Raw genomic sequence first — 27,372 nt, 5'->3', positions numbered from 1 at the left:
TTCTTCTGTCACTAGACATTAGGATTGTTTCTGTTAGGATATTACCAATGAAGTTGCCATGAATATTTTTGTACAAGTTTTTTGGTACAGAGATAAAATGATTTATCTTGGTGTACAGATATGCTTATTTATCTAGAAGTGGAATTTCTGGGTCATAGAATAATCATATGCTTAGCTTTCGTAGATATTGCCAAACAATTTTTCTAAACAGTTCAATTAATTTACCCTCTCCCAAGTGGGTATATGAAAGTTTCAATGGCTCAACATTTCACCAACTGTAGATATAGTCAGTTTTTAAAATTTCAGTCATTCTGGTGGGTGCCTAGTGATGTTTCACTGATTTGTGTTTCCTGGTGCCTAATGATCCTGAGCTTTTTCTTGTATGATTATTGGCAGTTTGGATATCCTTTATTGTGAAGTTCCCTTTCAAGTCTTTTGCTCATTTATTTATTGGGCTGTCTTTTTTTCTTACCGATTTGTTGGAGTTCTTTATATAATCTAGATATAAATTCTTTTCAGATACATGTATTGTAAATATTTTTTCCAAGTCTGTGGCTTAAAGTCTTTTAATTAACAGAAGTTGTTTTTAAAGAACCCAATTTGTCGATTTCTTTTTTTGGCTCTTGCTTTTATCTCCAATCTAAGAAATCTTTACATACCCAAAAACCACAAAAATAATCTCTTATTTTTGCTTCTAGAGGTTTTATTGTTTATTGTGCTTTAGAGTAAATAGTGATATCTAGTAGTGTAAGTTCTACAATTTTTGTCTTCTTCAAGATTGTCTATTCTAGAAGCTTTCCTTTTCCACATTGATTCTAGAAACAGCTTGTCAATTTCTACAAAATGAAACAAAATAAAAACTTGCTGGAATGCCCACTGGGATTTCATTAAAACTGCAGATCCATTTAGGTAGCCTTGTTGTCTGTATAATACTGCTTTCCAATCCATAGTCTATTTATATTTAATGTAATTATGGATGATTTGGATATCTATTTACTATCGGATGATTATGTCATTATCCTGCTTGTTCTATGTTCCTCTGTTTCTTTCTTCTTTCCCTCCTTCCCTCCCTCCACCTTCCCTCCCGTCCTCCTTCCTTCCTTCCCCCCTAATTAGGAGTTATGTACTGTTTTAAGTGTTTTTGTAATTCTCTAGAAGCTACAATGTGCACATTTCATCAATCAAAGCCCCAAACAATCAATGCATTTACCCTCCTCCCAGACAATTTAAGAACTTTAGAACACTTTAACTCCACTTAATATGCTCTCCACGACTTCTATTCTATCCAGGGTCTTAATTCTCTTTCTTAATCCCATGAATATCATTATTATTTTATACTGTCAATGTTTTTATATTTACCCAAATATTAACCTCTTTCTTTGCATGTCATTGCTTATTGCATCTCAGACCTTCCATCTGGGAATAATTTCCTTATTCCTAAAGTACGTGTTTTAGAATTTCCTTTAGTGAAAACTGCCAATGGCAGTCTTTCAGTTTTGTTTTGTTTTTTTGACTGAAAATGCTTCAAATTCTCCTTCATCTTTTAAAAACTTTTTTTTAAGATTTTAAAAATTTATTCCCCTCACCCCCCATTGTCTCCCTCTCTGCTCATTCACTGTGTGTTCTTCTGTGTCTGCTTATATTCTCATTAGGCTACTCCAGGAAGTGATCCTGGGACCTTCTGAGTGGGAGAGAGGCGATCGTTCTCTTGCACCACTTTGGCTCTCTGTTCTGCTATATGTCTTGTTGTTTCTCTTCTGTGTCTCTTGTTGCGTCATCTTGCTGCACCAGCTCTCTGTGTCTGCCAGCACTCCTGCACAGTGCAGCACTCCCATGTGGGGGGTGGGGGTGGCACACCCCCATGGGCCAGCACTCCGCCTTGGCCAACTCGCCACACAAGCCAGCTTGCCTTCACCAGGAGGCCCTAGGCATCCAACCCTGGACCTCCTATATGGTAAATAGCAGCCCAACTGCTTGAGCCACATCTCTTTCCCTCTTTTAAAAACTTTGAAACAATAGGAACTCACAGAAAAGTTGAAAACTTTCTGAGTTCTGAGGAAACACCAAATTATTTCCACGGTAGATGCACCATTTTACATTTCCATTAACAATGCAGAAGGGGTCCTATTTCTCTTCATCCTCTCCAATACTCATTGTTTTCTGTTTTAAATAATAGTCATCCTAGTGGGTATGAAGTAGTATCTCATTGAGGATTTTATTTTCACTTTTAAATATATTTTTATTGAAGTATATCATTCATACATGAACATGCATAAACAATAAGTGTATAGTAAAGATTGTGAACTTACAAAATAAACATACATAACATTAGACAAGGGTCTCATACATCACTCCTCCACCAACACTTTGCATTGTTGTGAAACATTTGTTACAAACTATGCAAGAGCATCCTCAAACTATTACTACCATAGTCTCTACCTTACATTTTGTGTATTTTCCCCCACCCCACACTATTTTTTCATTGAGGTTTTGACTTGTATTTCCCTAAAGGCTAATAAGGTTGAATGTATTTTCATGTGTGTATTGGCCATTTATCTGTCTTTGGAGAGGTATCTATTTAATTCCTTTGCCCGTTTTTAAATGTGTTGTCTTTTTTGTTATTGAGTTGTCAGCACTTCTTTATATATTCTGGATATTAAAATATTATCAGATATATGTTTTGCAACTCTTTTCTCCTGTCGAGCAAGTTGTCTTTTCACTTTCTTGATACATCTGTTGATGCACAAAGTTTTTTATTTTAATGAAGCTCATTTTCTTGATTTTTTTCTTCTGTTGCTTGTGATTTTGGTGTCCTATCTAAGAAATCATTGCCAAATCCTAGGTCGTGAAGGTTTCTCCCTATGTTTTCTTATAAGAGTTTTATGATTAGGTCTTATGTTTAGGTCCTCACGCCATTGTCAGCTAATTTTTGTGTATGGTATGAGATACCATACCATATACCATTCTTTTGCACCATTTGTTGAAGAGACTATTCTTTTTCCATTTAATAATCTTTGGCAACCCAATATCAGTTGGCCATAGAGATATGGATTTGTTTCTGAACTCTTGGTTCTATTCTATTGGTCTATATGTCTATCTTTATTCCAGTACGTGTTGTTTTGGTTACTATGGCTTTGTAGTAAGTTTTAAAATCAGGAAATGCGAGACCTCAACTTTGTTCTTTTTTTTTTTTCAAGATTGATTTGGCTATTTGAAGCCCCTTGTCATTCCATGAGAATCTAAGGATCAGCTTTTCTACTGCTGAAAAAAGATGGATGGAATTTTGATAGGGATTGCATTGAATCTGTAGATTGCTTTGGGTAGTATTGGTACCTTAACAATATTAAGTCTTCCAGTCCATTAACATGGGATGCCTTGCCATTTATTTAAGCCGCCTTTAATTTCTTTCAGCAATGTTCAAAGTGAACAAGTCTTCATATCCTTTTTTTTTTAAAGATTTATTTTATTTATTTCTCTCCCCTCCCCCCGTTGTCTGCTCTCTGTGTCCATTCACTGTGTGTTCTTCTGTGTCCACTTGTATGATCAGGCGGCACTGGGAAACTGCGTCTTTTTTTTAGTTGCGTCATCTTGCTGCGTCAGCTCTCCGTGTGTGTGGCACCACTCCTAGGTGGGCTGCACTTGTTTCAAAAGAACTTCTTTCTATACATCATCGGCCTGATCCTGCTCTTACCAAGGAGTTTGATGTAAGTTTTCTAGACCTTGATGCACTTTATTATATTATTTTTTAGAATGCTCTCTTTCTCTCTTTTTTTTTTTAAGATTTATTATATTTCTGTCCTCTTCCCCCTCATTGTCTGCTCTCTGTGTCCATTCACTGTGTGTTCTTCTGTGTCTGCTTGCATTCTTGTCTTGAGACACTGGGAAACTGTGTCGCTTTTTTGTTGCATCGTCTTGCTGCATCAGCTCTCCATGTGTGTGGTGCCACTCCTTGGTGGGCTGTGCTTTTTTTGCATGGGGCAGCTCTCCCTGCGGGGTGCACTCCTTGCGCATGGGGCACCCCTATGTGGGGGTTCCCCTGCATGACATGGCACTCCTTGCATGCATTAGCACTGTCCGTGGGCCAGCTCATCACAAGGGCCAGGAGGCCCTGGGGTATAGAACCCTGGATACTCCATATGGTAGACAGATGCTCCATCCATTGAGCCACGTCTGTTTCCATCATATCCTTGATTAAATTTTTTCCTAGGTGTTTTGTTCTTTTAGATACTATTGTGAATGGAATTTTCTTAATTTCCATTTTGGATTGTCATCACAGATGTAAAGAATCAAAACTGGTTTTTGCTTATTGATCTCATACCTTGCAACTTTGCTGAATTTGTTTATTAGCTCTAATTGTTTTCTTGCAGATTCTTGGGATTTTCCACATAAAGATCATGTCACCTGCAAAAAGAAATAGTTTTACTCTTATTCCTTTCTTTACTTTTTAAAATACAGTAAGATATTTGTTTGTATTCTGTGCCTGCTAGTTCCAATATCTGAAGTCTTTATAAATCTGTCCTGTTATATTTTTTTCTGCTGGCTAGCTCATGGTACTTAGTAATTTTGCTAATGGTGCTTGTGTTCCTTGTAATTATTATTTTTTTACTTATTTTCCTTGGAAGATTATTTATGTGAAGTCTTTGAGATCTATAATGAAGGTAGGTCCCTCCAGAGAGAATTTACATTTGCTTTTATTTTTTTAAAAGATTTATTTTTTATTTATTTCCCCCCCACACCCCAGTTGTCTGTTCTCTGTGTCTATTTGCTGCATGTTTCTCTTTGTCTGCTTCTGTTGTTGTCAGCGGCACGGAAATCTATGTCTCTTTTTGTTGCGTCATCTTGCTGCATCAGTTCTCCATGGGTGCGATGCCATTCTTGGGCAGGCTGCACTTTCTTTTGCACTGGGCGGCTCTCCTTATGGGGTGTACTCCTTGCACATGGGGCTCCCCTACACAGGGGACACACCTGCGTGGCATGGCACTCCCCACGCACATCAGCACTGCACGTGGGCCAGCTCTATATGGGTCAAGGAGGCCCGGGGTTTGAACCGCGGACCTCCCATGTGGTAGATGGACGCCCTATCCATTGGGCCAAGTCTGCTTCACTTTACGTTTGCTTTTGCCATGTGTTTGGGGGCACCACCAGTCTACGACCACTTTATTATTATTTTTTTATTTTTAAAGAAGCTTTAGATTGCGTAAATGATACATAAAAATTATGATTCCCATATGCCTCGCTCCCTCTCCCTTCCACATTTTCCCACAACAACATCCCTCATTAGTGTGGTGTATTTGTTACAATTAATGAACATATCAAGCATTGCTACTAACCATGGATTACAGTTTACATTATAGTTTACCCTCTGTCCTGCACAATTTTGTAGGTTATGACAAAATATACAATGGCCTGTATCTGTCACTATAATGCCATGCAGGTCAATTCCAATGTCCTGAAAACACCCCCATACTACACCCATTCTTCCATCTCCCACCCCTCAGAACCTCTGGTGGCCACTGCCTTTACATCAATGGTAAGAGTTGTTCCATTGCTGGAATTATAATAAACCTATAGTAGACCTATGACCACTTTAAACTAAATTCATAAGTAGACACACATGGACCATCCAGGTGATTTGAGTTTAGGTTGTAAATCCATAAAAAGTGCAGGCATGTGGTTATAGCTTTAGGATGAGTTCCTCTACCCCTCACCCGCTCACCCGCTCAGCTTGGAAACAGTTTCCTAGAAATCCCCTTTGGGTGTGCGTGTAACAAGTCTCCTTACAGTGGAGGTGTAGCCCTTTGGGGTCCTGATTCTCACCAGTATTTAATGTCTTTCTAGTCTGTAAGTTCCACGACAGCTGTTTTATTTTTGGCTCACTCTCCAGTACCTTGAAAAGGTATCTGGGCATTAAATAGTTAATTGAATAAATATTCAAGAGTTTTAAGCAAGGGGTGACATGATCTGATTCACATTTTAAGACTCATACTAGAAAACAAAGCCCGGGGCCCACCAAATCTTATAAGAGACCCTCTCCATAAAGTTGGGGTTCTTCATCTCAATGACGTTGTTCTCCTTTTGTTGTAAGGGACAAAAATCCAACCCAAAGTTGCTTAAACAAAACAGGGAATTTATTGGTTCACGTAACAAAATGTCCAGGAGTAGATCTAACCTTACCCTGGGCTGGGTCCCCAAATTTAAAAACCATCAGGACTCCATCTCTCTCACTCTCATCTCCGCTTTTCTCCCTCTCGGCCCCATTCCTTGGTGGCAGCCCCTGGTGGCCAAGATGGACCTGAACTTCCCGTTTCATTGGCCTTAATGACCTGGGTCTCAGAAGGAGAAAGACAGGCTCTCCCTCACGTTCCCCTCAGCCCTCAAAAAAGGCTCTACTGCCCTGCTCAGCCCAGTACCCACCCCTGTGGCTGCAGGCCAGGGCACTCAGATTAGCCGGGCTGGGGTTCCAGGCCCACCTCTCCGTGAAGAGGGACGATGGATGGGGGTCGTGGAATTCAGCTACACCGAGCTTCACGGAGGGGGTAGCCCCAGGAAAGAGAGCGGTTACTTCACCAAAGGAAGGGTGAGGTAATCGGGGCTGGCAAACAGCGGGAATCTACTACACCAAGTCCATGTTTAATTGTAAATGATACCTGCTGACAAAAGAGAGCAGGATGATGCTCGAGGGACTCACAGGGCCTCCTTTAGCCTGGACGTCAGGGAAGGCCTCTGGGAGCCGTCGCAGGCAAACAGAGGCCTGAAGGAGGGGACCCCTAGCTGGGCAAGGGGGTGTAGCAGGGGAGTGAGAATGGCCTGTGCAAAGGCCCTGAGGCGGTAAGCATTCCCAGGACTAAGGGAGGCCAGCGTGGCCACAGCCTGGTGGCCCAGGGGGAGCAGCGAGAGATAAGGTGGGGGAGGTGGGGGAGGTGGGGAGGAGGAGAGGGCTAGTCAGGCAGGGGCTTGACGGGCCTGGGGAGGACTTCGGCTTTATGCTCAGTAAAACGGGGCCCCTCAGAAGGGTTTTAGGGAGGGGAGGTGGCACGAGCTGATTTACACTGACTTACACAGCTCACTCTGGCTGCGGGGGTTAGAGATGGGAGGAACCTGGGCAGGAGGCGAGGTGGGATGTTGGCACCCTGAGTGTGCTACCTTTACTTACCCTCTCCTCTCCTTCTCTATGAACCTGTAACACGCAGGAGGCGTCAGTGAAGTAGCCACATGCCTGGTGAAGGTGCCGGCGAAGAAAGAGGACGGAGGCCAACAGTCTCTGGTAGGCCTCCTGCCCAGCCCCCAGCTGACTCTCCCGCATGTCCCCCACGACCACCCCCAGCCCCAGCCTCCCCGTTCCTCTGCCCAGCTTCTCCCTCTCCACTGGACTCATCACTACCTGATGCGATATTCACTTTGCTTCTTCATCTTATCTATCGCCGGTCTCCCCCACTAAAACATAACCTCTATAAAGATAGGGATTTTGTCTGACCTGTTCACAGCTGTATCCCAAGCTTCTAGAAGTTGCCCAATAAAGGTTTTTTGAACAACTGAGTGACCTGTACAAGAGGTTCTGAAAGGGGCAGGGGTGGTATGGCCTTTTTCAGGACATAATCATACCCGACCCAGGTCTTGGCCACGCAGTAGGAAAAGCAAAGGTCTTGGCCACGCAGTAAGAGAAGCCAGAGTAGGGCAGTCCGGCAGGTGAGGCGCACCTTGGTGAGGGCCGTGGACAAGCTGGTGGCCATAACTGTGACCCACGAAGTGTGGGTGAGATCGGGAGGTAGACAGAGTCTGGAGGCAGGAATCCACCAGGCTGAGACACGGGGCAGCCCAGGTGTGCAGCCAGTACTAGGAATTTTGGTCAGCGGGAAGGAGACCCTGTCTCCAGGCTGCTTGAAGGACAAGCTCCAGTCCCTAGGGCAGTGTAGGGCAGGGGCTGGAGGGAGGGTGACAGGCTCAAGAAGGGGCCTGGCATTTTGGAAGCACCAGTCCTTATTCTGTGCCCACCTCGCTCTTATTACACTGGCCTTCTGACTCTTTCTCACACGTGCCTAGCTCATCCCTGTCTCAGGACCTTTGCACTTGCTCTTTCCTCCGCCAGGAGTGTTCTTCTCATCTTCAAATGGATGCAATAACATTGTAGCAAAGCCTATGTTGTTGTTGTTGTTTTTAAAAGAGTTATTTTTTATTTATTTCTCTCCCCTTCCCCCCGCCCCTGGTTGTCTGCTCTTTGTGTCCATTTGCTGTGTGTGCTTCTGTGACCACTTCTATCCTTATCAGCGGCACTGGGAATCTGTGTTTCTTTTTGTTGCGTCATCTTGTTGTGTCAGCTCTCCATGTGTGCGGCACCATTCCTGGGCAGGCTGCACTTTCTTTTGCACTGGGCGGCTCTCCTTACGGGGTGCACTCCTTGGGCGTGGGGTCCCTTACATGGGGGTCACCCCTGCGTGGCAGGGCACTCCCTGCACGCATCAGCACTGCGCGTGGGCCAGCTCCACATGGGTCAAGGAGGCCCAGGGTTTGAACCACGGACCTCCCATGTGGTAGGCAGACGCCTTATCCATTGGACCAAGTCCACTTCCCCAAAGCCTACGTTGGATAACATGTGCCCGGCCCTGAGTATGGTGCCTGCACAAAGAGGCATCACTGAGTCCCTCAGTCATTCAACACCGTTTTGAATCTCTGCTATGTGCAAAACAAGTTTCAGGCACTAGGGATCCAACAGTGGGTGGCATTCTAGTTTGGAGAGACAGGCAGACCATCCCCCCAGTTTTTCACATATTTAGCTCTTCCATGTCATTCAGGACTCAGCCTAAATGTTAGCTCCTCTGAGAGGCTTTCCCTGACCATGCAGTCTAAATTAGCCATCTTAGCCATCCCTCCACCATCACGCTCGCTATTCACGTTATTGACTGCTGTTTCACAAACCAACCCCAGACTCAGCAGCATAAAAATCAGTCTGGCTGCTGGGGGAGTAAGGATGGGAGGGGCCCTGTTTCTCAGGACTCTGAGGGTTGACTGGCCTCAGCTTGGTGGTTCTTCTGCTCCACGAGATGTCGACTGAGCTCACTCATGGGGGCTGGACCATCCAAAAGGCCCCCTCGTCTCCCAGGGCCTCTCTCCACGTTGTCGTTCATCACTTCCTGTGCTCTTCCGGGCTTCCTACAGCATGGCGTTCCAGAGGGGAAAAATAGCGGAAGCTGCCAGTTCTCTTAAAGGGTAGGCCAGGAACCAGCGCAGCATGCCTTCTACGGCATTCAATTGGTCAAACAAGGTTGTAAGATGAGGCCAGATTCAAGGGAAAGGAAGTAGATTGTACCTTTTGATAGGGGAATCAGGAAAGAACTTGTGGCCGTCTTTATCGCACTTTCCTTCATATTGTTTTCTTGACATATGCAGTTATCTTCTTTATTTCATGTTTATTTTGTCTGCTTCTGCCCTAAGATAATGGGAACTAACAGATAACTGGACATCAGCTAACATGTTCCCTCTCTCGGGTCTGGGGTGCCATAACCTGAATAACACGTCCTAGATATTAAGCATGATGCCAGGGCTGGGATTCTAGTTGAAGGCTGGGACACTGCCTGTCTTATCAGCTCCTGCCTCTTCCTCCCCTTTGTTGACCAGAGGGGAGGGGGATGCTATGCAGCCCCTGACTCTGTTTCACTTCCAAACGCTCACTTTCAGGGATGATCCCACCTCTCCCCCCGACACCGCGATCTTCTCAAACATCCACCTACTCCAAGTTCCTCTTGTGGCTTTCCGTTCTCCTGAGCTGAAGCTGATGGCTTGTGTGCATGTGTTGGGTGGTTTGTGGGTGGTGCCTCCACCACCCCAGGGGAGTGGGGTCAGTGCAGCTCTCACCCTGTGGCTTTGCCCTCTGCTATCCCAAGGTTGAGAATGTCATCAGCCTCCAGAAGAGCCAGGCTCTGCTGGAACCAGAAGGAGAGAAGAAGATCATGATGAAGATGATGATGGTGCGAGAGCCACATGCGGGTCTGTGGCATTGGGGTCGGGAGGGGGTGGAAATCTCGAGTCTGCCCCCTGATGAGACGGGGGGCTGAGGTGGGAAGAGGACGGGATGATAAGGCAGGATGCCTGGACTCGAGGCTCAGCTCCACCTCTAACTTCCTGAGCGAGCTTGGGCAAATCGCTTCCCTCCTCGAGCCTCCCCTTCTCATCTTGCAACTGAGGGTGACAGTGCCTGGGTCACGGGGTTGTTGGGAGGATACAACCCAATGGGTAGTTAACTGGGGGTGGTTATTATGCTTTAATGCATTCTTTCTCCAGAAATTCCTCCTGGTGGGTAGCTCCGCAGGGTTTCCTCACCATTTTGCTAAGTGCAGTCATTTCTTCGTTATCTGCCAGAACGAGTTGGGGCAATGATAACCACTGAAGTTTGCAAGATTACGTTTGGGTTTGGGCACCTTAAAGGAAGAGAGAGGAAAAAACCCTTGCCTTCATACCGTCATTTAACTAATATTTACTGAGCACCCGCTGTGTGCTGGTGCTAGATCAAAGCGAGAATAAGAAGTAATTAGAAGAACGTTTGAAAGAAACTCAACTAGATGTCTTTCAAGGGCCATGCATGATGCATTTTGGTTTGGGCCAGTCCATGATTTAAACGTGCCTCCCCACCAAAAGGCTGCTGAAAATATTCTTGTTGAGCCCTATGGGTGGGGTGCAGCTGGGCAGGGTGGGTGTGTGTCTTGGGGGGCCTTGAAGCAAGGGCTCAGGACTGGGTTTGAGGAGTGGGCCAGTTCTCCAACCTGGGAGGCTGGGCAGGGCATGGAGCGGGCGGGGGGGGGGGGGGGGGGGGCGGTTCTGCCCAGGCTGGGGGGCTGGGAGGCTGCTGTGACCTGGTGCCTGTGCAGGGGGCCTCACCCTGGCAGTCTGGAGAGGCCCTGTATCCCTCATCCATCCCTCCGTGGTCCCCGCTCTAGAGGCAGATCCAGGAGGAGCCACTGGATTCCCTCTTGAGCTCCGTCCGCAGGCAGGCCATGGAGACCCTGACGCAGCTAAGGTGTCCACGGCCCCTTCCCTCCGCCCAGCTCCCTCCTCCCACCCCTCTCCAGCTGTGCCCCCTCCACTCCTGTGTCTTTCCTCTCCCCTTGCCCAGCTTGGCCTCCACACCCCCCTTCCCCCCTCACCCGCCGTGTCCTTCTGTGGCGTCTGCCTCTCAGGCACCCCGGGCCCCGGCAGGCCCCCACCTCCCGGCCCGCGTCCTGCGCCTCGCGGCCTCCCTCCCACGGCGCCTTTCTCTCTTCCCCAGCTACACCCAGCCGGTTCTGGGCGTGCGGGAGAAGTCAGAGCTGGTGAACACCTGTGTGAGGAGCGTGTTCTCCCTGCCCTCGGTGCAGGCCATGCAGGAGAAAGACGAGGCGAAGGCTGAGGACATCCAGGTGAGAGAGCGCTCGGGTGTGCAAAGGGCTCTCCAGGAGGCCGGCGTGGCCCTTCGCCTGCCCCGCATTCGCCGTCAGCCGTGTGGCCTTGGGCGCTTAATAAATACTCGGTGAGTGGAAGAATCCTCCAGACAAGAGATCCCTCGCGTGGAGGGCCCTGACCACCTCCAGGCCCTGCGCTGTGAGAGGGCGGTGGGCAGAGGTTGGCATGGCCAGAGGAGGTGGCCGGGATTGAGGAGAGAGAGGGACTGAGGACCAGGCCACCCCGAGGAGAGACCGGAGCCGGAGCAGAAGCTGGGCGGGCGCAGGCGAGCGCCCTCAGACTATCCCAGAAGGACGAAGGACTATCCCAGAAGGGCGGAGGACTATGCCGGAAGGGGGCGCCAGAGGTGGCCTCAGTGTGGGCTGAGAGGAGAGCTAGGGTCAGCGGGAAAGGTTAAGGAGAGGGACTTCAGCTCCAGGTGAGGCACAGTCATTCATTCTTTGGCTCAGCAAATGTTAACTGACTGCTCCATGCCAAACTCAAGGCAGGGTCTTGCAGGCGGGGAGGGGAGGTGCGTGGGGGAAGTCCGGCATTATCGAAGACTCATAGAGATGAAGGCAAAATTGTAACAGTGCTAATTGCGGCAAACAAGAAGTACCTGGTGCTGCAAAGAGCCTGGAATGTGGGGTCTTGGCCTAGATGGGGGCCAGGGAAGGCTTCCCTGAGGGGTCGTGGTGACAGAGTTGAGAGGGTAAAGAGTTGAATGGCTGAAGGCAGTGGTGGAAGGAGGAAAATTACAGGCTGAGGGAATAGCCTCTGCTTGCAAGATGGCAAGAAGGCTGTGTGGTTGGAGCACAGAGGGTTAGGAGAGTGTTGGGAAGTGAGGCTGGAAAGCAAATGGGAGTCAGATCACGTGGCAGCAGGGGGGCTCTGGGTCCCAGGGGTGCTGTACTGAGATACCAAAGGGAAGTTGGGGAATCCTTGCTGGGTGAGAAGAGTGGGGCAGCCCTCACGTAGTACCAAGCCTTGCCAGCAGAGGGCAGTGCCACACAGTGATGGGCAGCAGATGGGCGGGAAGGAGGAGGTAGGTGGCTTCAGAGGTTTGCTTGATGGTTGTGGTGTAACTCTGAGGACCACCGCTCCTGGACGTGTGCAGACTCAGCAAGCCTGGACAATGAGAACATGGAGGAGAGATTTGGGGGGAGCTGGCCGGAAGAGGGGAGGCAGAAAAGAGAGGATCTTTCCAGAGTGGCTCAAAGCCACTGCCCTGGCTTGTGGATGTGTGGTGCACCTTCACAAGACAATCCGAGGACTGTGGTGTGACCAACAGGATGAGGAACCTGGGCAGAGGCGGGGTGGCTTCCTTAAGAGGCCAATTTGGGAAATCTCTTTGAGTCTAGGAGTAGCAATTAAAAAAAAAAAAATCAGACCCCCTACCCCCTTTTATCTAGCTCTTATAATTCTAGGGCACTTACCCACCTATCCTCTCATTGGTTCTTCACAACTTCCCTGCTATGTGACCTTGTGCAAATGTCTCCTCATTTGTAAAATATGAAAAACAATTTGAGGACAAAGTGATATGGCCGTACAAGGCACCAGGCACTCACCTGGCCCATGGGAGATTCTCAGTAAACACTGGGTCTCTGCTCCGCTGTCCCTTGAAAGTATGAAGGGCAGAGGTAATCATTACCAATTTGCAAATTGCAGAACTGCAATCCATGGAGGGAAAGTAATTTGCCATTGTCACTCTCGAGTTAGCTCAGAGGTAGGACCAGAAAGCAGCTCTCCCGGGTCCAGGTGACCCCCCATCCCGGCCCACACTGGGAGTTGCATGGGACTGGGGTCTGCTCCAGAGCCCCTTAGTGACTCGGCCCTCCTCCTGCCCACAGACACTTTACCACCAGACCCTGGACGCCCTGCAGACACTGCTCAACGCCCTCTTTATTGAGGACCCCACTCCTGCTGGGCTGAAGAGCATCCTGGAGGTACCGGGGGAGAGATGAGGGGAACTGGCTCAGGAGCAATGGGGGGCTGAGCCCAGGAAGCAGTGATTTGACTTCAGGATGTCATCTTGTGACAGTGTTCTGCCTCTCTGTCCCTCTTTCAGGCTCTGTCCTTACCCTGTGCCCCTTTACTGTCTCCCTATCCTCTACCCTTCTGCTATAGCCATCCCATTTCCTCATTCTCTCCATTCTTGTTCCTGAACCTCTCTTCTGTCTTCATGACTCTCCTTTCGTTTCTCGCTTCATTGACCCCCTTCTTCTCTCCTATCAGCCCTATTCTCAGCTTCTGGATCCTGTCCCTTCCTAAGCTCCGAGTAGACATGGGCTGTGGAAGGATGAGCCTCCCCAGTCCTCATGTCCTCCCTAGAAGCTTACTGCTGATTGGCAAAGAATGGCCTGCACACCCTGGGCAGTAGCGGATGGCATCTGGTATGCAGCTCTAAGTCCTGCCCTTGTCTTCACAGCCCCTGGGACCCTGGATGAATTCTGGGAAGGCTCATGAGCGAGCACGGGCTGTGAACAGCAATGTCTCCTTGTTGAACCACACGCTTCTGACCCTGCCCTTCTTTGTGAGTAGTCTTGGCAGGGGTAGTCACTCCTAGAGGGAATCTTCCCAGCTCTGAGGGAGACTGTTAATCCGTCCAGGGATTCCCAGGTGGTTCTAATCATCCTTACAGGGCTCCGATATCAGGGCCAGACCATCCAGCTCTGTTCACCATTTACTGTATAGCATTATTGAACCTACATGACTTAATCTCTAAGATTCTGACACAAACAGATGTCCTCGGGGTTCCCAACGCTGGGGCTACTGCTGGGGAGGCTCATCCTTCGCATCGGGGATCCTGATGAGGAGATTGGCCGGGAAGCTTTGGATGGCATCACCATCCTCTACACCATCCTGGAGCTCCAAAAGCGTAAGCCTTGTTGGAGAGCCTCTGAAGCAAGGCTTCTAAGCAAAGCTCAGCTGTGGAATTGGGGACAAGGCAGGCTGGGTGGGATATGGGGGAGACCAGGATAAGAATCAGATTAGGTCTGGGGAAACTACTATGAAGCCTTAATCCCCACAGAGCCAGGGGACAGAGGCTAGACACAAACCTGTTTTGGTTCAAGCAACCCTTCTTTTTCCTGAACCATTATCATCTTTCCAAGCTTAATCTGTGACTCTCAGCTTTACATTTCCATGGCATCATGTATACCCAGACACGATAGCCCTAACGGCATGTTTTCTTCACAAAACAATTACCCCATTGAGGGCAAGATTGGGCTGTGTCTTATTCACAGCTGTATTCCCAATGCCTAGCCCTGAGACTGGCATGTGGTAGAGGCTCAGTGAATATAAAAATTTATGAATGATAAGTGAGCAAAGACCAGGTCTTAGAATCTGGAGTGGGTAAAACCTGTAGCTGGGAGAACATTCCTAGATTTGGGTTCAGGGAGCTGGTGACGTGATAAGGGCTGGATGTCCCTTATATTTTATCTGGCAACCCTAGGCCAAACCCATACTGTAGAACCAGGATTCAAACCTAGACTTACTGACTCCAGATCTCAAGGTCTTTCACTTTTCTAACAACCTCCACACTTGGCCCTTCTGGTCGCTCTATCTTGATGGCCTTTTCTTGTGCTCATGTCTCTGAGGAGATCCAGGTAGGACTCAGCGTAGGCCTAGTAAGGGCTCAGGAGATGTGTCTCAAAGTGTTTCCTTCAGCAGAAAATATGGAGCCACTATGTAACAGGTTCTATTCTAGGCACTAGGACACATTAGCAAAGAAAGATTAACTAAACAATCTTTTTCATTGAGCTTGCATTCTTGTTGGTAGAAGACAGACAATGAACAAAATAAACAATATATACACATTAAGTCAGATATAAGAGCTAAAGAAAAAAAAAAGCAGACAAGGGGGATCGAGGGTGCCTTGTGGTAGGAGAGTTACAATTTAAAAGAAGTACCCACATACCACCAGAAATGTAAAAATGAAAAAAAACCACCAGACAATATCACATGCTAGTAAGGACACAGAGCCATTGGAACTCTCATATGCTCCTAGTGGGAGAGTAATTGGTTCCCTACTATAGAAAAGTCTTTTGGTTTTAGTTTCTCTGCTGCAATCACAAATACCAAAAAAAAAAAAGGGTTGGCTGATGTCAGAAACCAAGGTGTCAACATAGCAATGCTTTCTTCCTGAAGACTGTGGCATCCTGGGACTGGCTGCTCCTGATCCTTGGTTCTTGGCTTTTCTGTCACATAGTAATGCACGTGGCAGCTTCTGTTGGCTTCTCTTCCGGGTTCTCCTGACTTCCAGCTTCTGGAGGCTCCCTGTGGTTTCTGTCTGATTTACACTCTATTTATAAAAGACTCTGGTAATCCAGATTAAAAATCCAACTTGATCTAGATGGGCCACACTTTAACTGAAGTTTATTTATTTATCCCCCCTCCCCCCCCCCCCATTGTCTGCTCTCTGCGTCCATTCACTGTGTGTTCTTCTGTGTCTGCTTGTATTCTCATTAGCTGGCTCTGGGAACCAATCCTGGGACCTTCTGGAGTGGGAGAGGGGTGATCATTCTCTTGTGGCACCTCAGCTCCCTGGTCTGTTGCCTCTCTTATTGTCTCCCCTCTGTGTATCTTTTCGTTGCATCATCTTGCTGCATCAGCTCTCCCCGTGGACCAGTATTCCTGCCTGGGGCAGCACTCCTTGCACAGGGCAGCACTCTGCGTAGGCCAGCTTGCCTTCACCAGGAGGCCCTGGGTATTGAACCCTGGACCTGCTATATGGTAGACAGGAGCCCAATTGCTTGAGCTGCATCTGCTTCCCTGAGTGACATCTTGAAGAGCTCTTATTTACAACAGGTCCACACCCACCAGAATGCCGACCAAGACCATGAACACGTCCAAACTGGGGTTCACCATTCAATCCACCACAGGCAGTAGCTCCTGAAGCTGACCGTGAGCTGCCTTAGTTAGCCAGGACTGCTATGACAAACACCGGACAAAGGTTTGACTTAAACAGCAGGGATTTATTGCCTCAAGCTTTGAAGTCTAGAAGTCCAACACCAAGTATTAGCAGGGCTTACTTTCTCCCAGAGTTTGTAGCATTCTGGTGTCCTCTCTCCTCTCTGGCTTCTTCTGGTTTCTGGCATCTGTTTCTGACTGATAGTATCTGGATTTCCTCTCTTTATAAGGCCTCCAGTCATATGTGTTAAGATACATTCTGATTCAACTTGGCCATACCTTAACTAATAATACCTTCAAAAGGACCTATTTACAAACGGGTTCACACCCCGCAGAAATGCAGATTAAGATTTGAACATGTCTTTTATGGAGTACATGTATAATAGAATATTCATGACAGCACTGCTTAGAATAGCTGGAAACAACCCAAGTGTCCATCAAAAGGAGAACAGATAAAGAAATTGTGGTATACTCATACCATGGAAAATCATACAGCACTGAGAATGAGTGAACTTAGGTTGTGTGCGATGGCGTGGGTGAATTTTACCCCAGGTTGAGTGAAAGGAGACAGACATAAAGGATAACATATTGTATGAGCCCATTTATATAAAGTTCAAAAGCTAACAATCTAATTTACGGGCTTTGAATCAGGACAGTGGTTACCCAGGGCAGGGCAGGGGGGCGTGGCTGGACAGGGGTCTGGAGAGGGTTTCTGGGCGTCTTGATCTGGGTGCTGGCTACATGGGTGTGTCCCCATGTGAACAGTTATCGAGCTGGTTACTTACTGTATTTCCTACATTTATGTTTCATAAGTTAATTTTTTTTTAAAAAAGGGTGGCCAGCCCTCCCTGAGAAGATTCTCTTCTTGCAGGAGCCAGAGATAAGGAAGAGCCCAACAAGAAGGAGCTCTATGAGAGCAACAAGCGTTTCCTGGGGCCCTACAACCCTGTCAGCCCCTGCCAGAACATCCTGCGCGTGATTGCGGTGACTGCCCGTGGGCCTTCCGGGGGGACAGGGGGCAGTGGAGAGGCAGCTCTGCCCCCACCCCAAATGCCCTCTCCTCTCCATTCATCTAAACAAATCCCCCCCTTTCCCTCCCGAGGGCCCCCTCCTCCTCTGGTCTGGGCCGCGGCAGGTGGGTCATGGCTTCACTGTTCCTAAGGCTTGTCACCTGGTGCTGGGGCCCAGGACCCTGCGTTTTGCAGGCTTCCCACCCCTCCACCCCCCACGGATTCACCAAGTCTGTTTGGGGTGCCTCTGTGTGCGCCTGGGCTGGTGCTTCAGGTGTGTGCATGTGCGTCGTACGTCCGCACCTTTGTTTCAGGAATTTGGAGACTTCCTGGGGCCCCAGCAGGTAAAGGACTTGCTGCTGGCAGCCCTGGAAGGGCTGAAGGGTGGCTCAGAGGCTCACAGAAAGGACTCGGGGGAGATGATGCAGCTGGCCTCCGAGGTCACGCTCAGCTCGGTGCTGGAGTGGTACAGGCACAGGGCACTGGAGGTGGTAAGGGCCCCTGGGGGCAGGGAGCTGGGCTGTCAGCTAGAGCTAGGGAGACCCCCAGGGCCTGCTCACCACTGCCTGACTGGGGCGGGGGTGGCAGCTGGAACCCCTCCAAGCCCTGGGGCCGGATGGGTGGGGTCGGGTGGGGTGGCTGTGGGCTGGGAGCTCCTAGCCTGTAGGTTCTTTCTTGCTCTGAGACCACGCAAACAGATGGAGGGGGAGGGAGGGGGGAGGGCAGCAAAGACAAGCTGGCTGTCCCCGGAAGAAGCAGGTGCTCTGCGTGCCTCTCTCCCCATTTCTCTCCTGGGCTCCCACCTCTCCCCTCGTCACCCCCTCCCTTCCTCCCCCAAGCCCCTCCCCCACTCCTCCCTTGGCCTCTCCCTTCCGCTGATCTGCCTCCCCGCTGCTCACGGCCTGCCCCGGCTGTGCCCCAGATCCCAGAAATCATGCAGGGCATCTACGTGCAGCTGAGCCACATCCAGGAGCCGCGGGCCCGCGAGGTGGCCCTGCTGCCCGTCTCCCTCCTGGCCAGCTCCTTCATGACGGAAGTGGTGGTGGCCCTGCTCATGTGCCCCCTCCCGCTGGACAGGTACCAAGCAGGTTGAAGCAGCCCCCCCGGCCTGAAGCCCGCCTCTGCTCCCCGGGAAGCCCCTTGCCCTCCCAGCTGGACCCGTCCATGGCCAGCGGTGCTGGTGATCACGGCCAAGCACGGCACAAGCAACTGCTGGGTGCCAGGCCCCGTGCGGGCAACAAGTGCATTCCTGATCCTCACCACAGCCCCCTTCTACTCCTGAGGAAACTGAGGCTCAGGGAAGTCCCTTCCCTAGGTACCCAGCGAGTGAGCCCCAGAAGCTGGACCCCAACTCAGGCCTGACGGACTCCAAGCCCAGAGTTCTTTAATGAGGCATTAGAAAGCAGGCCTGAGTGTTGGTCTGGACTCTGCCTCCATCTGCTGGGTGGTCTTGGGGAACATGCTTGCCCTCTCTGGGCTCCAGTTTTCCCCCATAGACAAAAGGAGGAAATAATCCCTGCATTCTCACCCAGGAAGGGTGGATGTGACAAGTAGCAGTCCGCTGTACTGAGGGCCAGCTGGGGCCTGGGCCTGTGTGGGAAGGTGCTTCCTGCTTGTGGCCTTCAGAGCAGATAGGCAGAGGGGGCGTGGCCAGACAGCGAGCTCCCGGGCCTGGCAGCCCGGGAAATGCCACCACACATCTGAATGAATAAAATGCAGAGCGATGACACACATTTATGATGGCTGTTTGAGTGTAAATGTCAAAGAACCATGCAGAGCTGTGCCAATGGGGGCTGTGCTACTGAAAAGGAGAGCTGTTGACATTCATAGAAACCAAGAAGCTTTAGGACGGTGAGCAGGCTGACCCGTCCCAGTCCTCCCTTCTGGAAGAACTTAACCCTTCCTGGCTGTGCTGCCCATCGGCGGTGGACTTCTTCTTGGGTCTGCCTAAAGGGTCAGACCTGCAAGGCCACCATGGGCCACACGTGACAGCAGAAGCCCTCGGGATAGAGGACAGGGAAGTGTTAGGGCCTCTCTTTGCAGGAGTCCTCCCAGCAAACCATGCAGCAGTCCGGACAGGGCCGGGACTGGGGTGAGGCAAGCGAGGCGAACTAGGAGCTAAACTGAAGGAGGCCCTCACTGGTATGAGCCCGACAGTGAGGGCCTCCTTAAATTTTGCACCCCAGGTGCCTCACTCTCCTCACCCTAGCCTGGGCCCTGCGTCCAGGAGCTGGGCTCTCGGGCCACCTAGGGGGAAGCTCAGGTGCAAGGGAATGCGACTCACTGAGTGGTGCAGCAGCTGGCCTGGCTCAGGCCACATGGAAACCACTGTCTCTTATAATGAGACCCCGCAGGCTTCCCTTCCAAGGGGCCCAGCGACAAGCCCAGTTATGAGTCCCTGCACTCTGGGAAGCTTAGTGCTCTAGTGTCCCCACCTGGTTCTTAGAGTTAATTTATAGTTTTTCCCTGCCCAGAAGCAATTTACCAATCAGGTCATTTTTACCATAAGCAATGTTGCCTAGCAACATAGTTGACATACTATCTTTATCAGGTTTCCAGGGGAACAGAGCTAGGAAGTTAATGCAAGGTTCAAATGCTCATGCAGAAGGGGAAAAGGTTTTTGTTAACCCTTTACCACACTGGCTGTCAGGCAGGACTCTTGATTTGCCCTGGGGGGACTGCCCCGTCTGCTGTGGGCTCTGGCAGGCAGCCCTTCTCAGGCCTGGTATTCTGCCTTCCGAACGGCAGGACCCAGTGCTCCCTGGTATCAGGTGACGAGTGCAAGATCCAGGCGCCGGAGCAGTCACCTGCCTTGATTCTTGCTCCTTGGTGGGAAGGAAAGAGCACAGATTTTGGAGACAACAGCCCTGTTCAAATCGCTCATTAGCTATATTGTCTGGGTCGAGTGATTTCACCTCTCAGCCTCACTTCCGCATCTGTACAATGGGAGTAACAACACCCACCTTCTGTGACCCTGACTATCTTGTTCACATGTGTCTCCCCAGAGATTTGGGCTCGTGCCTGGCATAGAGCAGATGCTCGATAAATATTTGCTGAAGTAATAAGCTGTATGTAAATCACCTGGCATGAGACCTGGGAAAAAGGGTTTTCAAAAATTGTTCACCCTGGGGAATGGATGTAGGTCGGTGGTTGAGTGCCTGCTTCCCACGTACCTTCAGTGGCACCTTCCTCCCCCACACTCCCCATATCGCGTGCGGGCAGAGTTGCTCCCGCCGCCCCCGCTAACCACCCCGCCCTTGCCTCTCAGCAACGGAGCGGAGATGTGGCGGCAGCTGATCCTGCGCAAGCCCAGCTGCGACGTCCGAGACCTCCTGGATCTGCTCCTGACCAGCCTGAAGGAGAAGCCAGTCACCAAGAAGGGCCGCGCCTCCATCGTGCCGCTGGCTGTGAGCACCCGCCCCTCCCCCCTGACGTCCCTGCCCTCCCCCTCACCGCCCCCTGCCCTCCTTGCCCTCCCCCCACCGCCCCTCCCTCCTGCCCTCCCCCTCCCCCGCCCCTCCCCCTCACGTCCCTGTCCTCCCCCTCATTGCCCCTCCCCCTTACCTCCCTGCCCTCCCCCTCACCGCCCCTCCCCCTCCCTGCCCTCCCCCCTCGCCGCCCCTCCCCCTTACCTCCCTGCCCTCCCCCTCGCCGCATCTCCCTCTGCTGAGCACTGCACACCCGGCTTCTACGTCCCTGCTCCAAGGTGACCAGCTGCGCACACGCGTCTCTGGGCTCTTGTTTCCCGTCTGCTGGACAGTAACTGGAATGCTACTTAGGTGACAGACCGCCCAAGGCTGAGTCCCGGCTTGGCCCGCGTTCCTCGGCTGTGACCTGGGCAAGTCACTCCACCTCTCTGAGGCTCAGTTTCTGCACCTGTAAACGGGAATAATAACATGTGCTTCATCTGGCAGCCGTGAAGATTAAATGAGATAACGCATTGCATTTATTGAGGCAACACCAAAAGTTTAAGTGCTTCTCGCCACCAGGCTCAGAGCCAGGAAGTTAATGCAAGGTTCAAGGGCTCATACCATAAAGTGCACCACATGGCACCCTGTGAGCACAGAGGGAAGAGGTGGCCCAGACTGCAGGTGCTGAGGAGAGTGGGCTGAGAGATGGATTTCTCTTTGCCTCTGCCACCACCGCCCTGGTCCAAGCAGCTGGGCTGCATCTGTTCCTCACTCATCTCCCTGCTTCCCTGTTCCTCGCTCCCTTCCCTGCTTCCACACTTACCCTCCAGTCTGCACTGCAGCTAGAAATTCTTTGAGAATCTCACACCTCCTCTACTCACCCTGCCCCGCCCCCCCCCCCCATGGCTTCCCATTGCCCTGGAGAGTCACACAGCACTCGCACCCGTGCTGCAAGGCCCTGCACCCCTCACTGTGCTCACCACACTCCCTCATGCTTGCTTGGCTCCAGCCTCCCTGGTCTTGGTCATGTCTGCTCCACTCCCTCCTGCCATAGGACTTTCACACATGCTGTTCCCTCTGCCTAGGAGGCTTTCCACCTAATCAGCTCCTACTCATCCCTCAACTCTCGACTCAAGCATCACCTCCTCAGAGAAGCCCTCCCTGATCTCTCTGACCGGGTCAAATCTGCATATTATATTTTCCCATGGCACAGAATTCACCTTGGGCAAATTTACCCCAGTTGCAATTTGACTCTCATGTGGGGACCATTTGATTAACCCATGAGATGCATGAGGACTGTGCCTGTTCCCGTTTTGCTTACTGCGAAATCCCAATGCTTAGCATACACTAGGTACTTAGCAGGCACTCAAAACATTTTTGTTGGAATGACCTATTTATTCAATAGGTTCTGGAGATTTTGCAGAGAGCACAACACTCTGGTGGGAGGAAGCAAATAAATATATAATGGACCGAGGAGGAGGAAGGTATTATCCCATTTACAGAGGAAGGTATTACTGCTCAGAGATGGTCCATGTCATGTCCAAGTTCACAGCAAGTGGTGGTGTCAAGACCAGCCCAGCTCTCCGGCCTCCAGATTCCCTGCTTCAGCACGGGCTCTCTCTGCCTCTTTCCCCAGCACCGAGTTCTGTGACTAAGGCCCCAGCACTCATTCCTCCCTGACTTGGGCATTCATTCATTTCTCCCTCAATCAGCATGCGTTAGTGCAATCACGGGTTAGTACTTACTCATGCCTTTTTTTTAAACTTTTTATTTTGAAATACTTTCAAACTTATAGGACAGTTGCAAAAATACTACAAGCTCCATAAAGACAACTCCAACATACCCCTATCCCCCCCTCCAGATACTCTGATCCACCAATTATAACATTGACCACATTTGCTATATATTCTATCTATCCATCTACCAATCCATATATCATCCTATCTATCTATCTACCCATTCATTTTCTGAACACTTGAGAGAAGGTTTTATACATTATGCTCCTTAAACACATAATACTGCCATGTGCATTTCCTAAGAACAAGGATATTCACTTATATAACCACCTTAAGTGCAGTTACCAAGTTTAAGATATTCAACATTGATATAAAGCTTACAGTTAATATTGCAATTTTTTTCTTATATCCCAATAAAGCCCTTTAGAACATTTGTTCCTCCCTCGTTAGATCCTGGCCAGGATCACGTACTGCATTTAATTGTCATGGTCTTTTTAGTTTAGTTTTTGTTTTTTTAAGTGTGGGATCAATATACAACATAAGCTTTCCCATCTCAACCATTCATAAGCACACCATTCACTGGGAGTAATCACATTCACAGATGTTACAGTATGCTCACCGTCTTCCACTACTAATCTTTCCCATCTCCCCCCCCAAAACCCTGTACCCATTATGGATTAACTCCCCATTTCCCTTGCCTCCTGCCAGCTACTCTGTGATCTTGCATATTCTCCAATATTTCCTGTATAGTCATCATTACCAGAGATCTTTATTTCTTCATGTGGCTTCAATCTGTTGTCTATTGTCTTTTCCTTTTAACCTTCAGAATTTTCTTTTGCATCTATTATAGGGCTGGTCTAGGTGAAAAACTCCCTCAGTTTTTGTTTATCTGGGAATGCCTTAATCTCTCCCTCATGTTTGAAAGATAGGTTTTCCGGATATAGAATTCTTGAGTTGCAATTTTTTGGTTTCAGCACTTTAAATATGCCATCCCGCCGCCTTCTTGCCTCCATGGTTTCTGATGAGAAATTGGCACTTAATCTTATGAGACTCCCTTGTATGTGACATGTTGCTTCTCTCTTGTGGCTTTCAGAATTCACTCTTTATCTTTGGCATTTGACAGTTTCATTATTTGTCACAGTGTTGGTCTATTTGGGTTTATCCTGTTTGGAGTTCGTTGAACATCTTGGATATATATATATATATATATATTCATTCATGCTTCTTGTACAACAAGTATAGTTCAAGCATGGTTGCAGCCTGGAGTGATTTTTCATCTGTGGTATTGATAAACAGTTTGGGCAAGAAAGAGCCAAGAGCAGATCCCGGTGGCACACCACTAGAGACTTTTCTCTACACTGCAGACTGTGCTCTTTAGATACAGTCAGAAACTTTGGTTTGACCTCTGAAAAGTACAAGGGCTTTGAGTGCAAGAGGCCTGTCCTAGCTTTGCCACTGCCTCATTGTCTCACCTTGATCAATCATTTCCCCTCTTAAGCCTTGGAATTTATATCTGTGAAATAGATAGTAATAATTCTTGCCTTGTTTTTCTTCCCTAACTGTTGAGAATAGTGAGCTAGTGGTTTGAGAAAGGGTTTCCTAAGCTATAAAGGACCCGTAACTGCTGTTTATTGTTCCCATCCAGCCCCCGTTGTATCTCTTATTTCTAAGGTATCATGCCAGGGATTCTTTTGTTCCGCAGTTAGATGCTTTTCCCTGGGCTGGCCACCTGGGGTCTCAGTGGCACAGTTCTTGACCCTCTGTATTAGTCAGCCAAAGGGGTGCTGATGCAAAGTACTAGAAATCGATTGATTTTTATAAAGGGTATTTATTTGGGGTAGGAGCTTACAGTTACCAGGCCATAAAGCATAGGTTACTTCCCTCACCAAAGTCTATTTCCACATGTTGGCGCAAGATGGCTGCTGACGTATGGCAGGGTTCCGGCTGCCTGGGTTCCTCTCTTCCCAGGGCTTGCCTCTTTCTCGGCTCAGGGTTCCTTCCTCCCTGGGGCTTGCTTCTCTTTCCTCTGTGTGCTTACTTCCCCGGGCTCCAGCTTAAGACTTCAGGCAAGGGCAGGAAAAGACACTTCAGCATCAAACTCCAACATCAGAAATCTTCAACTCTGTTCTTCACCATGCCTTATATCAACGCCCTAATCATAACTCAGTCCTGCCCAGTACAGATCGGATTACAAACCATAATCCAATATTTCTTTTTGGACTTCATCAATAATATCAAACTGCTACACCATCCATCTAGAAAGCATTCTTATCCCATTCTCTCATTTAATCTCTACCACACCTGTGAGGTGGCTGGAAGAGGATGAGTGACTCTACTTTACAGAGGAGGAAACTGAGGCCCAAAAAGGGGCCAGGGAGGGGTGGAGCCAGAATGAGCATCAGCTCTCAGGACCTCTCCTCACCTGTGAGATGGGACCCAGGCTCTTCACCCGCCATGATCTTTCCAGGGTGGCGTAAACCGCACAGCCCTGGACCAAAGCTGGAGGTGGGCTGTGGTTACTGCTCCTGGGTAGGACCCACCCAGAGGGCCAGGGGCCTGGGGGGAAGAGAGCAAACACCAGAGAGGCTGTCCACACCCCAGCCGGCCGGGAGTGCTGGGAAGACAGGCCAGTGCCTCCCACCAACCTCCCCTCCACCCCCAGGCAGCCAGCGGCCTGTGCGAGCTCCTGTCCGTCAACAGCTGCGTGGGCCGCGTGCGGCGCATCTACCCCCAGCTGCTCCTGGCCCTGCTCATTCAGGTCCATTACCACATCGGCCTCAACCTGCCTGGCTGCGGGGCCGCCCGCAAGGACACCAAGAAGGATGCTCAGCTCCCCGTCTTTGTACCTGTCCGGTATGCCTTGCCTGACTCACTTTACCCCACCGTCCCCAGTAGGGTTGGCCCCACAGCAAGGGTCCTTCCAAAAGTCTTTAGTTCAGCCAGCCCAGAGAAATGAGCTTTGGGACTGCAGGAGAAAACAGAAGCACTTTTATTGGAACCAATTATTCATTCACCAGCTATTTCCCGAGCGCCTGCTGTGTTTCAGACGCTGCGCTGAGTCCTGGACTGCAGGAACGCACCAGAGTCCCTGCCCCTAGAAACTCACCGTTCAGTTTTTCTTTCCTCCCTCCCTAGGGATAGTACTTGTATGACTTTATTTCCAGGGCCCAACCATTTTATTTCTACTTTTAGTTGGTATGCACATGGGTAAAGATTCAAAAGATGCAAAATGCTAGTGTCTTTTCCTGCCCTTACCCCAGTTACCTCCCCCAAACAACCAGATTCTTTAACAGCCTTCCAGAGGATTGCAAACGCAGGTATAAGCACGTGTGCTTATACTTTCTGTTTTTACACCATTGGTAGCACACTTCACACAGTTTTGCATTTTTGTTTTTATCATACACTTTATTTGGGGGATAATTGCAGATAGAGCTGCCTCTTTATTATTATTATTATTATTATTATTAGGAGGTATAAGCCCAGGACCTCATATATGGGAAGCAGGCGCTCAATCAATGAGCTACATCTGCTCCCCAATGAAAGCGGATTTTTCCATGTTTGTTTGTTTTCAGAACGTACTGGGGATCAAACCCAAGACCTCATACATGGGAAGCACTTGAGCTACATTTATTCCCCCTGCCTCATTATTTTGACCGGCTGCAAAGTATCCCTAGAATTCCAATGTACTGTAATTTATTTAACTGGGCTCCTCCTGATTTCGGTAGTTCCCAGCCCTTTGCAATTACAAATGATGCTGCAGTGGATTTGCTTGTTTGCATGTCTTTATACATATGTGTGATTTCAGGATGAATTCCTGAAAGAATGGGTACATCAAAGGGTGTCTGCATTTATTTAAGTGGAACAGGACTATGTGGTGGAAAAATTTCTTGGCCATTGAGTGATGAGGGCAAAGTGAAATACCTCCTCAAGTGCCCAATTTGCCAAATTGTTCCCATTAAGGGCACTGCCCCCAGCAGTATATGAGATTGTCTATTTCCCCACACCCTTGCCAACACGACACATTATAAAACATTTTTATCTTTGCCAATCCAAGGGTTGAAGGAATGGTATCTCACTGTGGTTTTAGTTTACCCTTCTCTTATATGAATGAGGTTGAACATCTTTCAGTAGGTGTAACTTCCATTTGTGTTTCCTTTGCACCCTGTTCTTGACCTTTGTTCATTTTTCATAGCCTTTTTGGGGGGTTTTCTTATTCATTTGTAAGAGCTCTTTAAATATTAAGGAAATTAATTCTTTGTCATTTGTATTCCGGTTCGTCACTTGTCAGTATTATGGTTATATTGTCATCAGAAATTTAAAATTTTTTTGCTGTTGAGGTGATCAGTCTTTTCTCTTTGGACACTTATTGTGTGTTATGCTTAGAAAGGTGCATTTTGGGAAGCAGAGGGCAGCAGTTGTACAGCAGGGCTTGAAGTCAGGGAGCCTTAGATTTGAATCCTAGCTCTTTCACTTAGCACTTTGTACTTTTAAGTGCTTTAACCTCTTGGTGGCTTGGTTTCCTTGCCCATGAAACGGGGTGACTTATTTCTACCCCATAGGTGTGTTGTGAGGACCAGATAGGGTCACATCACAGCATGACACCATGGCTGACGGTGCGGCACCAGTTCTGATTCCCCATGTGCTGGTAGGTGCTGGTCGGAGACCGTCACCTGTGCCACTAGGGAACCCAACCAAGAGCAAGGGGAGGAGGCGCTCAGGAGGCGGAGGAAGAGGAATGTGTAGTGGGAAAAGGTCTCAAGTGTCACGTGACCAACTGCGGGACCGGCCAACGAAGGGCCTCGCTCAGCGGAGGAGCTTGGGGCCCCACCGCCCTCCGCATCTCAGAGAGCGAGCGGGGAGACGGAAGCAGACAGAGGTGGACAAGAGCCACGCCGA

General features: G+C 49.2%; 1 protein-coding gene across 3 annotated transcripts in view; it reads left to right on the top strand.

Annotated features, from left to right (window-relative positions):
- MROH7 (maestro heat like repeat family member 7) overlaps positions 1-27,372 on the top strand; it is an 82,105-nt gene that overhangs the window by 36,336 nt on the left and 18,397 nt on the right. For 2 of the 3 annotated variants that reach the window (XM_058303521.2, XM_058303522.2), the window contains exons 4-15: positions 7,191-7,264; positions 9,879-9,962; positions 10,929-11,008; positions 11,258-11,387; positions 13,260-13,355; positions 13,838-13,942; positions 14,152-14,287; positions 17,192-17,304; positions 17,645-17,821; positions 18,253-18,407; positions 20,599-20,737; positions 25,139-25,329. In XM_058303521.2, the coding sequence (XP_058159504.1) occupies positions 7,191-7,264; positions 9,879-9,962; positions 10,929-11,008; positions 11,258-11,387; positions 13,260-13,355; positions 13,838-13,942; positions 14,152-14,287; positions 17,192-17,304; positions 17,645-17,821; positions 18,253-18,407; positions 20,599-20,737; positions 25,139-25,329 (1,480 nt within the window). Of the gene's footprint in view, positions 1-7,190; positions 7,265-9,878; positions 9,982-10,928; positions 11,009-11,257; positions 11,388-13,259; positions 13,356-13,837; positions 13,943-14,151; positions 14,288-17,191; positions 17,305-17,644; positions 17,822-18,252; positions 18,408-20,598; positions 20,738-25,138; positions 25,330-27,372 lie in introns of those variants that run through there. The other variant, XM_058303523.1, reaches the window with a different exon arrangement.

Source organism: Dasypus novemcinctus, chromosome 9, assembly GCF_030445035.2.
Source record: "Dasypus novemcinctus isolate mDasNov1 chromosome 9, mDasNov1.1.hap2, whole genome shotgun sequence".
NCBI lineage: Eukaryota > Metazoa > Chordata > Mammalia > Cingulata > Dasypodidae > Dasypus > Dasypus novemcinctus.
This window is presented reverse-complemented; position numbering and strand designations above follow the sequence as displayed.